This window comes from Pogoniulus pusillus, chromosome 10, assembly GCF_015220805.1.
Source record: "Pogoniulus pusillus isolate bPogPus1 chromosome 10, bPogPus1.pri, whole genome shotgun sequence".
Classification (NCBI taxonomy): Eukaryota; Metazoa; Chordata; class Aves; order Piciformes; family Lybiidae; genus Pogoniulus; species Pogoniulus pusillus.
In genome coordinates, this window is record NC_087273.1 from 3,437,766 (window position 1) to 3,452,193 (window position 14,428).

General features: G+C 47.7%; 1 protein-coding gene across 1 annotated transcript in view; it reads left to right on the forward strand.

The window, feature by feature from the left end:
• The window catches only part of MGAT4D (MGAT4 family member D), a 62,054-nt gene extending 50,524 nt beyond the window's left edge, over positions 1-11,530 (forward strand). Inside the window, exons 12-19 of the mRNA XM_064149520.1 lie at positions 1,825-1,936; positions 3,231-3,361; positions 5,324-5,431; positions 6,201-6,394; positions 7,963-8,041; positions 8,161-8,239; positions 10,038-10,150; positions 11,379-11,530. Of these exons, the coding sequence (XP_064005590.1) occupies positions 1,825-1,936; positions 3,231-3,361; positions 5,324-5,431; positions 6,201-6,394; positions 7,963-8,041; positions 8,161-8,239; positions 10,038-10,150; positions 11,379-11,405 (843 nt within the window). The 3' untranslated portion in view covers positions 11,406-11,530. The remainder of the gene's footprint in view (positions 1-1,824; positions 1,937-3,230; positions 3,362-5,323; positions 5,432-6,200; positions 6,395-7,962; positions 8,042-8,160; positions 8,240-10,037; positions 10,151-11,378) is intronic.
• The last annotated feature ends 2,898 nt before the right edge of the window (positions 11,531-14,428 follow it).

The window sequence follows — 14,428 nt, forward strand, 5'->3', positions numbered from 1 at the left end:
GGGGAGGAGCAGGCTTAGAGTGCATCTTAGCAAGAATCAGAGAATCAGCCAGGATGGAAGAGATCTCCAAGCTCATCCAGCCCAACCTAGCACCCAGCCCTAGCCAATCAACCAGACCATGGCACTAAGTGCCCCAGCCAGGCTTGGCTTCAACACCTCCAGGCACAGCCACTCCACCACCTCCCTGGGCAGCCCATTCCAATGCCAATCACTCTCTCTCTGCCAACAACTTCCTCCTAGCATCCAGCCTAGACCTCCCCTGGCACAGCTTGAGACTCTGTCCCCTTCTTCTGTTGCTGGCTGCCTGGCAGCAGAGCCCAACCCCACCTGGCTACAGCCTCCCTTCAGGGAGCTGCAGGCAGCAATGAGCTCTGCCCTGAGCCTCCTCTTCTGCAGGCTGCACACCCCCAGCTCCCTCAGCCTCTCCTCACAGGGTTTGTGTTCTGAGGTGGATTTTTTTATCACCTCAACTCAGTGCCCAGAGCTCAGAATCTCCTCATAGGCATTCATCTTTATCAGCTCATATCTAATCTATGTATTTTTTTGTTACCTTACCATCAGCAAAAGCTGACAGGGTCAAACCAGGTCTCTTTGTCTTGTCTTTGACACGACATTGTACTTCCTCCTGGGCTCACTGCTGACAAGGCATTTCTCCCCTGCCAGCCTTGCACTCACAGTGATGGCCAAATTCAGCTGAAATCTGTGGGTGTGCTCTCTCACACACTTGATGCTGACTCTGCACTGGTTCAGCTGAAGATGCAAAACCAGCAGGAAATGTGTTTGGGTTTTGGGTGTTTTATTTCCTCATAGCATTCATTTTTTACTGATTTTGCTTTCTGAACCTGATTGCAGAACCACCAGACAAGCATGAGGGCTAAAGAAGTACAGCAGTTAGATCAAATTAACTGTGTCATTGCACTGCACCTCGTCAACATTCCCCTGAAGGCTTAGAGACTCCTCCTCCTCCTGTGTTTATCACACCCATACTGAATTCACAACCTGAATTACTCCTTGGTTATTTCTTTTGAGTTTTATTTCCTTGTGTCACTGCTTCTAAACTCCTTCTTTGGATTCATTATCTTCAGCTTCAGTGACTTGAACAGCTTTTGTCTGTTCAGAGCTCCCCCTGAAAGCTGTACAAAAATGCAGTTAAGGCCCTTCCCATTTCTTTGATGGATGTCAGTCTCCTTTTGTGACTATCTTTTTGCTGGCTCTGCTACTGTATTCAGTGTCAGCCTTTACAACACCTTGAAAGCTCTGTGTATCTGTATCCATCAGTGTGACTGGCAGCACCTTCCTTATTTCATGGCTAGTAGAATCATAGAATCAACCAGGTTGGAAGAAACTTCCAAGTTCATCCAGCCCAACCTAGCACCCAGCCCTAGCCAGTCAACCAGACCATGGCACTAAATGCCCCATCCAGGATTTGCTTCAACGCCTCCAGGGACAGTGACTCCACCACCTCCCTGGGCAGCCCATTCCAATGCCAATCACTCTCTCTGGCAACAACTTCCTCCTAACATCCAGCCTAGACCTGCCCTGCCACAGCTTGAGACTGTCTCCTTCTTCTGGTGCTATGTACCATTGTACCTGCAGGCCTTTGCAGACAGTCCCTCTGCAGCCTTCTTGTAGCCCCCCTTCAGGTACTGGAAGGCTGCTCTTAGGTCTCCCTGGAGTCTTCTCTTCTCCAGGCTAAACAACAGCAGCTCCCAATCAAACACAATGCAGTTGCCAATTAGATGTGGCAACATCACTGCCTCCTTTGCAAGCAATAAACACATCACTTGCCTTGTCTTTTTTTTGTTGCTTTTCTGTTTTGCCCAGCTGGAAGATGATATTATAGCCAAGCCTGGTTATATTGAAAGCATAAAAACCTTTGCTTTTGAACAGTCCCAAGACTGGATGATTCTTGAGTTCTCCCAACTTGGATTTATTGGTAAGTGTGAAGACCTCAGCAGGGTCAAGTGGGTTTGAAGCTGTTTAGATTGAGAAGGTCTCACTCAGAATTACATTTCAAAGCATGGAAGGACTTCCATATCAAAACTACTTTGGTTCTTCAAGAAAGCTCCCCCTGAAAGTCTTCTCCTTTTTGTGCTCTTTAAAACTGTCTTTTCAATGCAGGAAGACTGCAGAGGGACTTTTCATAAGGGTGTCTCATGACAAGACAAGGATTTGAATGGTTTGAAGCTGAGAGAGAGTAGACTTAGACTGGATCTTAGGAACTTCTTTAGTGTGATGGTGGTGAGACTCTGGAATAGGCTGCCTCCTTCTTGGGGGTGTTCAAAGGCAGGTTGGATGAAGTCTTGAGCAGCTGAGTCTAGCTGAGAGGAACCCTGCCCTTGGTGGGGAGGTTGGAGTAGATGATCTCTGAGTCCCATTTTGCATACTAATGCCTTTATTTCCAGAAGCAGAACTTAAGTGTTTTGCTTTCAATCTTTTATTATCTGGAGAGGGAAACAATTGATTGCTGGCCTGAAAATTCTAATGTAGATTGAGGAGAGACTATTTACAAGGTCTTGTAATGACAGGAGGAAGGGGTAGTGGGTTTAAACTGGCAGAGGGGAGATTCAAACTGGATGTTAGGAAAGGGCTCTTTGCAGTGAGGGTGGTGAGACACTGGCACAGGTTGCCCAGGGAGGTTGTGGAGCACAGAATCATCCAGTGTGATCTTTGATCACACTGGGTGATTCTGTGCTCCACAACCTCCCTGGAGGTGTTCAAGGCCAGGTTAGATGAGGCCTTGAGCCACCTGTTCTAGTGGGAGGTGTCCCTGCCTGTGGCAGGGAGGTTGGAGCTGAATGATCTCTGAGGTCCCTTCCAACCTAGGCCATTCTATGATTTTTCATCTCTAGGTCTTAAAGTTTACAGTGTAGTAGTGCAGTTGCATGTCTGGCACTTTGAGGAGTTGCTCAGACTTGGTTTCATCTGACACACTGCTGGAGGTGCCTGCCAGATTGTGTTCGCAGCTAGGAGATAACAGCAGGCTTTTATTAGTCAACTGCTTGGCTATGTGAGAATATCTGCAGGCATGGGATGGGCATCTCTTCAAAATCCTAACAAGCTGGGGTGGGGGGGGAATAAGCAGCCCTCCAAATCTTAAGTCTGTGTGAAATGTCCACTAAAGATCAGAATTACATCCACCTGTTTAAGCCTGGAGTGAACATAATGCTGGTGAGTTTTTGCACAGCCACAGAAGTATCTGAATATGCAATTTCTTTTCTTGCTTTCAGGAAAACTGTTCAAATCAAAAGAGTTGCCACTCATAGTGGAGTTTTTTCTCATGTTCTATAAAGATAAGCCCATAGACTGGCTTATAGACCACCTGCTCTGGGTTAAAGTGTGCAATCCAGAAAAGGATGCAGTAAGTATGTCTGTGGGTTTGTGTGAGTCTCAGTGCCACAGTTACTGCTATTGGGAAAAAGGGAATGGACATCTATGAAATCTGGCTTCCTTGGGTGGGAACAGATCACAGGCTCACAGGAGGTTAGGGGTTGGAAGGAACCCAAGGAGATCATTGAGTCCAACCCCCCTGCCAGAGCAGGACAATCCTATCTAATACAGATCACAGAGGAACTACATCCAGATAGGCCTTGAAAGTCTCCAGAGAAGGAGACCCCACAACATCTCTGGGGAGCCTGTTCCACATCTGCTGCAGGTCTGTATGGTGGCACTGCTTAAGGCCATTAGAGAGGCCTGACCTGGAAATGCAGATTTCCACAGCACAGCTGTTTTGCTTTCATCAGCTCAGCTTCACAAGAAGGACATGGAACTGTTGGAGCCAGTCCAGAAAAGGGCCACAAAGATGCCCAGAGGGCTGCAGCAGCTCTGCCATGAGAACAGGCTATAAGAGTTGGGGCTCTGCAGCCTGGAGAAGAGAAGGCTTCAAGGAGACCTTATGGTGGCTTTCCAGTATGTGAAGGGGGCTACAGGAAGGCTGGGGAGGGACTATTGACAAGGTGTTGTAACGACAGGATGAGGAGGAATGGGTTTAAACTGGCAGAGAGGAGATTGAAACTGGATGTTAGGAAAGGATTCTTTGCAGTGAGGGTGGTGAGACACTGGCACAGGTTGCCCCGGGAGGTTGTGGAGCAGAGAATCACCCAATGTGGTCAAAGATCACATTGGGTGATTCCCTGCTCCACAACCTCCCTGGAGGTGTTCAGGGCCTTGAGCAACCTGTTCTAGTGGGAGGTGTCCCTGTCTGTGGCAGAGGATTGGAACCAGATGATCCTTGAGGTCCCTTCCAACCTAAGCCATTCTGTGGTTTCTATGTGGACAGCAGAAGCTCACATCTGCCTGCAGCTGGTCACGTAGGCAGCCCTGCAGCAGCAAAGAGAAGCTTGAATATGGAAACCTATATGGAGTATCACTTCTCATAACCTCTGCTAGCTTTCTAATAGGAAAGGCAGTAAAGCAGACACAGTTTTACAGTCACATTGGTCAGAATTTTGCATACCAATGGCTTTATTTACAGAAGCAGAACTTAAGTGGTTTGCTTTCAGTCTTTTATTATCTGGGAGGGGAAACAATTGATTGCTGGCCTGAAAATTCTAATGCAGGGGACCATGTAGATTGAAGAGGGACTGTAGCCAGGGTCTTCTAATGACAGGATGAGGAGGAATGGGTTTAAACTGGCAGAGGGGAGATTGAAACTGGATGTTAAGAAAGGGTTTTTTTTCCAGTGAGGATGGTGAGACACTGGCACAGTTTGAGGGTGGTGAGACACTGGCACAGGTTGCCCAGGGAGGTTGTGGAGCACAGAAGCACCCAATGTGATCAAAGATCACATTGGGTGCTTCAGTGCTCCACAACCTCCCTGGAGGTTTTCAAGGCCAGGTTGGATGAGGCCTTGAGCAACCTATTCTAGTGGGAGGTGTCCCTGCCTGTGGCAGGGGGTTGGAACTGGCTGAGCTTTGAGGTCCCTTCCAACCTAAACCATTCTACGGTTCTAAATGCAGATGCACTCACAATGAAAGAGTTGGTTTAATGCAGTTGCAAAAGGTGCCAGTTCTGGCACTACTATTAACACATGTAGATTTGAGGTCCATTTTTATTACTTGGAGTGGAGGTGTAATTTGACTGTATGCAGTGCAGAAATCCCTGACTTAGTGGAGGTTCAGCCTTCAAATCTACACAGCACCACGAATGGAATTACAAATTCAGATCTTGAAACAGTGGTTTTGAAATATGGTTGATTGAAGGATTGCTCACTTCAGGATGAACTCAACCCTCAAGCAGATAATGGAAGTGCCTCTGGAATTTAAGTTGTCTTTTTTTTTTTGTTGAAATAGAACTTTACTGATGTCTTTTACTTTCTTTTCAGAAAGACTGTGAAAAGGAGAAGGCAAAGTTACGGATCCGTGCTAAGCCATCTCTCTTTCAGCACATGGGGATTCATTCCTCCTTGCCTGGGAAGATACAGAACTTGAAAGTAAGGATAAGAAAAGAGAGCCAATGGCTTCCTGGCCTGGCTCAGGAGCAGTGTCATCAGTAGGACAAGGGAGGTTATTCTGCCCCTGCACTCAGTGCTAGTCAGGCCACACCTGGAGTGCTGTGTCCAGTTCTGGGCTCCTCAATTGAAGAGAGATGTTGAGGTGCTGGAAGGTGTCCAGAGAAGGGCAGCAAGGCTGGGGAGGGGCCTGGAGCAGAGCCCTGTGAGGAGAGGCTGAGGGAGCTGGGGGTGTGCAGCCTGCAGCAGAGGAGGCTCAGGGCAGAGCTCATTGCTGTCTACAATTCCCTGAAGGGAGACTGTAGCCAGGTGGGGTTGGGCTCTGCTGCCAGGCAAGCAGCAGCAGAAGAAGGGGACAGAGTCTGAAGTTGTGTCAGGGGAGGTCTAGGCTGGATGTTAGGAGGAAGTTGTTGTCAGAGAGAGTGATTGGCATTGGAATGGGCTGCCCAGGGAGGTGGTGGAGTCTCTGTCTCTGAAGATGTTGAAGCCAAGCCTGGATGAGGCACTTAGTGCCATGGTCTGGTTGCTTGGCTGGGGCTGGATGCTAGGTTGGACTGGCTGAGCTTGGGGGTCTCTTTCAACCTGCTTGATTCTATGAAATGAACATTTTATTAGAAATAGGTTACCTATGTTTTGACCCTATGGTGCTTACTTTCTGGAGTAAGTGAGGCAATTCAGGATATTGAAGCACTTGAATTTCACTCACACAATTAAAAATACCCCAACAAACACTTTTCCTTATTTCCAATAGGACAAAGATTTTGGTGTAAATGTGCTACATAAAGCCCATAATAATCCCCCTGCAGAAGTGGATACAAGCCTAAAAATATACCAACAATATACCTTGGAAAAAGTTTATCAGGGAAAAGACTGTTTCTGGGCTTCAGCTCCAGTGGCAGGAGACTATATCCGCTTCACCTTCTTACACCCAGTAACAGTTGAGAAGTAAGTATTGCATAACTTGGAACAGAGAAACTTGCATAGATCCAGGCTGTTCAGAATCACCTCTGCTCAGCTGTTGGCATAAATCACAACCTTGTTAGTAAAAAAATGAAGTCCAGGATTTGCTTGGGGCAGTGTGACTGCAGAGCTGCCTGGCAGAAAGGGATCTGGGGGCGTAATAGGCAGGCAGGTGAATAAGAGGCAGCAGTCTGCCCAGGCAGCCAAGAAGCTCAGTGGCATCCTGGCTTGCATTAAAAATGCTGTGGCCAGCAGGAGCAGAGAGGTGATTGTCCCCTTGTCCTGTTCAGTATCTTTATTGGTGATCTGGACAAGGGGATTGAGTCCAGCATCAGTAAGATTGCAGGTGATACCAAGCTAGGAGCAGATATGGATCTGTTGGAGGGTAGGAGAGCCCTGCAGAGGGACCTGTCTAGGCTGGATGGGTGGGCAGAAGCCAATGGGATGAGATGGAACAAGGCTAATTGCAGGGTTCTGCACTTTGGCCACAACAACCCCAAGTAGCACTACAGGCTGGGGACAGAGTGGCTGAGAGCAGCCAGGCAGAGAGGGAGCTGGGGGTGCTGGGAGAGAGGAGCTGAAGATGAGGCAGCAGTGTGTCCAGGTGGGCAGCAGAGCCAATGGCATCCTGGGCTGGCTCAGGAGCGGTGTGGGCAGCAGGACAAGGGAGGTTCTTGTGCCCCTGTGCTCAGCACTGCTCAGGCCACCCCTTGAGTGCTGTGTCCAGTTCTGGGCTCCTCCATTGCAGAGAGATGTTGAGGTACTGGAAGGTGTCCACAGGAGGGCGCCAAAGCTGGTGAAGGGCCTGGAGCAGAGCCCTGTGAGGAGAGGCTGAGGGAGCTGGGGGTGTGCAGCCTGCAGCAGAGGAGGCTCAGGGCAGAGCTCATTGCTGTCTGCAACTACCTGAAGGGAGGCTGTAGCCAGGTGGGGTTGGGCTCTGCTGCCAGGCAAGCAGCAACAGAACAAGGGGACACAGTCTCAAGTTGTGGCAGGGGAGGTCTAGGCTGGATGTTAGGAGGAAGTTGTTGTCAGAGAGAGTGATTGGCATTGGAATGGGCTGCCCAGGGAGGTGGTGGAGTCACCATCCCTGGAGGTGTTGAAGCCAAGCCTGGCTGGGGCACTTAGTGCCATGGTCTGGTTGATTGGCCAGGGCTGGGTGCTAGGTTGGACTGGATGATCTTGGAGGTCTCTTCCAACCTGGTTGATTCTATGAAGCTTACCTTGCTTTGGCCTTACGATGACAGGAAGGAGCATAGATCAAATATACCTTGGCCATTTAAACCTGGAAATTTAACTTACTTGCACCTTGAGCCCTGAAAACAAGGAGCATTCACCTTTGTAGTTCCAAAGATGGTTTTAATGCTTGTTCTGCTTAAAGTAAAAGAGCCTCTAGTATGGTTTGAGCACTCATTGGAAGGTTTCAATACCTATTTCTGTTCTCTGTAGCCCACAGCTAAGTAAAGAACAGATATTTGAAACTTGGCCTTTGAAACTGGAAAGAATCACCTCCCTAAAGTACAAAATAACTGGAAAGAGTCAACTTTTATCACCAGGTACATCTTCAGAAGTGGAAATATGGAGCACCCTGGTGATAAGCTGTTTAACACTACTGTGGAAGTGCTGCCAGCAGATGTAAGTCTCTCATTTCCATCTGAAGCCCACAGTGCTGTTTCCTTTTAAGACTGATGCTCAGCATCAAATGTCACTGCCTCAGGAAATATCTCTGGAGATTTCATTTTGTTTCTTTACAGGAAATGCTAAGGAAAGAACTGGTTGACAATGGAAGTAAATTTAACTACCAGGCAACTAAAGATGGATATTTAAAAATAGGTAAATTACTGACACTTTGAAACCAGAAATGTTGCTGTTATGGGTAAAATACTTCTGCATTGGAGCATTTCAGTACCTCTGTAAGAAAGAGAACACTGCAAGCTGAAATAAACCCCTTGTGCCACTGCATATCCATGTGATCAAGGACTGTCATGGTTTGCTTACAACAACAGGGAACCCTACCAGCAGTAGCAAAAGCCAAGGTACTTCATTAGAAGGGAAAATCATTGCAGTCCCTGCAAGGTCTTAGCAGGAGAACTGATTCTGGTTTGGATTGTGCAGCCTTAGCTGAAGACAAGGATGTTGTTATGATTGTGACAGTGTTAATTTGTGCTCCAGCCTGAAATGAAGATGGGTCATGAGGCAATGCAACCCTCCCCCTTTTTGCCCCTGCTTCTCTCTCTCTCTCTCCCTTCCTCAGGGTGGTGTGTGACTTCTCTTAAATGAACTGCAGGTTCTCCACATGCTTGCCAAGACCTGGTTTTCGCTGTCACCCAAAGTAAAATTAAACTTTATGAGCAAAAATGGACTATGGAAGATCTGCTTTCCTTGCTGCTTTCTTCTGTCTCTTCTATCACAGCTGCTCTTTTCTTCACATGAACCACTTCCAGCTCACCTGTGCTGCTTGTTTGCTGCGATTTGCACCTCTCTCCCACCTCCTTGTGGCTGTTTTGCTCTAGAGATCCAAACCAAAACGCTCTCAAGAGTTGCACGTGTTGATGAATGGCATACCTGGGATGTGAGGTTCTGTTTGCCTGCAGTGATTTCATGCCTGTGTAATGAGGTTAGTTAAAAGAGCATTGAAATAGTGAAGAAATATGTCAGAACTGGTCCATGATCCCTAACATATATTTTAGAAGAGAATTATACTTCTCAGAAAGGCACTTTTAGGTTGAACATGACTCATGCAAGCCATGTGGATATGATCACCACTGCCACATTTAGATGTATTTTTAAACACTGATATTAAATGTATTTTAATTTAGTTTATTTTTTAATGCCTTGTTTAAACATCATTATGTTGTGGTATTCTTCTCCAGCTCTGAGTTGCTGGAACTGAGTGAATGCTGCTTCTGCTTCACAGCTTGGAGTTGCTGGAACTGAGGAGTGAATGCTGCTTCTGCTTCACAGCTTGGAGTGGCTGGAATTGAGGAGTGAATGCTGCTTCTGCTTCACAGCTTGGAGTGGCTGGAATTGAGGAGTGAATGCTGCTTCTGCTTCACGGCTTGGAGTTGCTGGAACTGAAGAGTGAATGCTGCTTCTGCTTCACAGCTTGGAGTTGCTGGAATTGAGGAGTGAATGCTGCTTCTGCTTCACAGCTTGGAGTGGCTGGAATTGAGGAGTGAATGCTGCTTCTGCTTCACAGCTTGGAGTTGCTGGAATTGAGGAGTGAATGCTGCTTCTGCTTCACAGCTTGGAGTGGCTGGAATTGAGGAGTGAATGCTGCTTCTGCTTCACAGCTTGGAGTTGCTGGAACTGAGGAGTGAATGCTGCTTCTGCTTCACAGCTTGGAGTGGCTGGAATTGAGGAGTGAATGCTGCTTCTGCTTCACAGCTTGGAGTGGCTGGAATTGAGGAGTGAATGCTGCTTCTGCTTCACAGCTTGGAGTTGCTGGAACTGAGGAGTGAATGCTGCTTCTGCTTCACAGCTTGATCTTGCAGTGGTTACTGTTTGACCTTCTCTCTGATGTTGTATCCCTGGAGTTGATTTGTGATTCAGAGCTTCTGCATGAGCTCACCTGGAAGTGTGTTTCATTCTAATGTGTGTCTGTGTGGGCCTTGCTTTGTTTTTCCTTTAGGAGCTTTTGCAGATGGAATTGCAGCAGGCAGAGTACATCAGTCCATAGGGAAAATTGGAGCTATTCGCTTATCAATCCACTCTGATTCTCCTGTGTGGGCAATACTTAGTGAGGTAAGCATGGAAATTAAGGCATTTTAATTAAAGCTTTGTTGAAAGAGTTTCAGGTCTTTCTTTCACATAGTAATTAGTTAGTATTTAATTCTGAGTGGATTTTTGTGTAGAAGAACTCACACAAAAAATATGGAATATTATGTTAATTGTCTTGGAGGCCTCTTCCAACCAGGTTGATTATTTGATTCTGTGGTTCAGGAGAGAAGTTAAATCTGCTTCAGGGAAATGCTGGCTCTGCAGTGCTGCTCTGGCAGGGGAGTTGGACCAGATGATGTTTTGAGGTCCCTGCCAACCCCTACCATTCTGTGAGTCTGTAGTGCTGGCCTGCATCAGGAAGAGTGTGGCGAGCAGGACAAGGGAGGTTCTTCTGCCTCTCTGCTCAGCACTGCTCAAGCCACACCTTGAATGCTGTATCCAGCTCTGGGCTCCTCCATTGAAGAGAGATGTTGAGGTGCTGGAAGGTGTCCAGAGAAGGGCAGCAAGGCTGGGGAGAGGCCTGGAGCAGAGCCCTGTGAGGAGAGGTTGAGGGAGCTGGGGGTGTGCAGCCTGCAGCAGAGGAGGCTCAGGGCAGAGCTCATTGCTGTCTGCAGCTCCCTGAAGGGAGGCTGTAGCCAGGTGGGGTTGGTCTCTTCTGCCAGGCAAGCAGCAGCAGAACAAGGGGACAGAGTCTGAAGTTGTGGCAGGGGAGGTCTAGGCTGGCTCTTAGGAGGAAGTTGTTGTCAGAGAGAGTGATTGGCATTGGAATGGGCTGCCCAGGGAGGTGGTGGAGTCGCTGTGCCTGGAGGTGTTGAAGCCAAGCCTGGATGAGGCACTTAGTGCCATGGTCTGGTTGATTGGCTAATACTTGGTGCTAGGTTGGACTGGATGAGCCTGGAGGTCTCTTCCAACCTGGCTGATTCTATAATTCTATGAAATACAACCTCAATAATTAGGCTAATGACAAACTAACCAACCAAAGGAGACAGGAGAGCTTTTCTCTATGAGATAGTGATTAACATATGCAGACATTTTCAGATCAATATGTGATCTTTTGTTCATTCTTGGAGTTTCTCCTGAGTGTCTGGATGGGTGTGAAGCCACAGGGAGAAAATACTCAGCAGAAGTCAGAGTGGAGAATTACTATAATCTTAATTTGTAGCCACGCTTAGAGGGAGGGAAATGTGAATGTCTGAGGCAATGCTTCTGTAGAGTTTAGAAAATAATGTTTTTTGGTTGTTTTTTTTTTCAGGTACTTATCAAGACATCTGAAAACTGAAAAGAAAAAAAAAGAATAATGCATTGTGGACAATACATGTGGAATAATACACTGTAACAAGCCACAGGTTGTTTGAAAACTTAGCTCAAGCTAACAGCAACAAAAAAAAAACACCATCTGGCTGGGTAAAAAGAACAAAGTCATTTCATTCTTAATACTGTGTACTGGGAACGAGTTGAGATCGCAGGCTCACAGGATACTAGGGGTTGGAAGGGGCCTAAGGAGATCATCCAGTCCAACCCCCTGCCACAGCAGGACAATACTAGGTAACACATATCACAGAGGAACACATCCAGACAGGCCTTGAAAGGCTCCAGAGAAGGAAACTCCACAGTCTCTCTGGGCAGCCTGTGCCAGTGCTCTGGGACCCTTACAGGAAAGAAGTTCCCCCTTGTGTTGAGCTGGAACCTCTTTTGCTGCAATTTACATCCATTGTTCCTTGTCCTGTCCCAGGGAGCAGTGAGCAGAGCCTGTGCCCACCTCCTGGCAGCCTTCAGATACTTATAAACATTTATCAAATCCCCTCTCAGTTTTCTCTTCTCCTGACTAAGCAGCCCCAGGTCCCTCAGCCTCTCCTCATCAGCCATGTCCTCCAGTCCCCTCATCATCCTCGTAGCCCTCTGCTGGACCCTCTCCAGCAGATCCCTGTCCCTCTTCAACTGGGGAGCCCAAAACTGAAGGCAGTACTCAAGATGACGTCTCAGCAGGCCAGAGTAGATAGGGAGGAGAACCTCCCTTGATCTGCTGGACACACTCTTCTTAATGCCCCCCAGGATCTTCTTGGCCACAAGGGCACATTGCTGTGCCATGGGTAACTTGGTATCCACCAGCACCCCCAGGTCCCTCTCCACAGGGCTGCTCTCCAGCAGATCACCTCCCAGCCTGGACTGGTGCAGTTTATTATTCCTCCCCAGGTGCAGGACTCTGCACTTGTCCTGCCCAGCTCTTCAGTCTGTCCAGGTCTCTCTGGATGGCTGCACAGCCTTCAGCTGTAAAGCCTATAAAGAACTTTGATTATGTTAGTGATGACTACAAAATGATCTGGAGTAAGGCATCATAGGTCACCTTTAGCTTGGCAACATTCAGCATCTGTTGTTATAAGCAAGCATTACAAACTGTCTCAGGGACTAAAGCATAAAAGGCTATTAAGTTGCACCAGAAGTAAAAATCTAGATGCTTGTAATGTTATTAAGGACATTGTGTTAAACACCACTGAGAACGTTTTTCAGTTCTGGAGGGAAAGTAGAACTCAAGGGAAGGTTGTCAGTATTCATCACAAGTATTTTGAGCAATCCAGACACAGGAACAACTTGATGATAAGAAAATGAATCTCAGACCTCATAGAAGTCTTGTTTCAGCCTTCAAGAAGGACATGGAACTGTTAGGGTGAGTCCAGAGGAGGGCCACAAAGATGCTCAGAGGGCTGCAGCAGCTCTGCTGTGAGGACAGGCTACAAGATTGAGGCTTTTCAGCCTGGAGAAGAGAAGGCTTTGAGGAGACCTTAGTGTGGCCTTCCAGTATTGAAGGGGGCTACAGAAGGGCTGGAGAAGGGACTATTGACAAGGTCTTGTAATGACAGGACAAGGAGGAATGGGTTTGAACTGGCAGAGGAGAAATTCAACCTAGATGTTCGGAAAGGGTTTGCAGTGAGGGTGGTGAGACACTGGCACAGGTTGGCCAGGAAGGTCGTGGAGCACAGAATGTGATCTTTGATCACATTGGGTGATTCTGTGCTCCACAACTTCCCTCGAGGTGTTTAGGACCAGGTTAGATAAGGTCTTGAGCAACCTGTTCTAGCGGGAGGTGTCCCTGCCTCTGGCAGGGGCTTGGAACTGGATGATCCTTGAGATTCTTTCCACCCTAAACCATTCCATGATTCTATGTGGCATAAGTTATGGTTTATATTGTTTTAAAATGGGAAGTGCCTATGAAGTTGCTGCTTTGAGTAAAGTGAAACTTGCAAAAAGTATTGCTCAGAGCCTAGCAGTGAATTGTGCATTGAATTAATTGCAGGAAATAATAAGGGTGTTGTGTGTGATTCTATTTTTGTAAAAAGGAAATCTATTTAAATAAAATGTTGGCTCTTCTAATCTGACAATTGGTTTAAATCCTGGTCACAAGGCAAAAAGCTCAATCTCCATCTGAAAATAAAAGGTGAAGCACAGCAGTTTCATTTGAAATGGTTTGGACACCTGCCTGTTAAGAGTGCACAATTCATGGATCACTTGAGCATGTGTTCTGATTCTCCTGCATGTGATCTGCACCCTAGCAGCAGGCAGAAGGAACACTGCCCTGGCCACTTCAGCAAAGGTGTGCATTAACTGGGTTAAACTCCTATAGAATTGTGTTTTGAGGGCAAGAGTGTACTCAGTACTTGTTAAGCCACAGCTTGAGTGCTGCGTTCGGTTCTGGGCTCCTCCATTCAAGAGAGATGTTGAGGTGCTGGAAGGTGTCCACAGGAGGGCGCCAAAGCTGGTGAGGGGCCTGGAGCAGAGCCCTGTGAGGAGAGGCTGAGGGAGCTGGGGGTGTGCAGCCTGCAGCAGAGGAGGCTCAGGGCAGAGCTCATTGCTGGCTACAACTCCCTGAAGGGAGGCTGTAGCCAGGTGGGGTTGGGCTCTTCTGCCAGGCAAGCAGCAACAGAAGGAGGGTGAGGGGACACAGTCTCAAAGTTGTGTCAGGGGAGGTCTAGGCTGGATGTTAGGAGGTAGTTGTTGTCAGAGAGAGTGATTGGCATTGGAATGGGCTGCCCAGGGAGGTGGTGGAGTTGCCGTCCCTGGAGGTGTTGAAGCCAAGCCTGGCTGGGACACTTAGTGCCATGGTCTGTGTGACTGTCTAGGGCTGGGTGCTAGGTTGGGCTGGCTGAGCTTGGAGGTCTCTTCCTGGCTGCTTGATTCCATGATATCCCAGCTTCCTGCAGTAGGGTTGGACTAGATGACCACTGGAGGTCCCTTCCAACCCACAATCACTTATGCCTCTGTGATTCCATGAAGGTACTGTCATAAATAACAGGCATAAACTTGTGT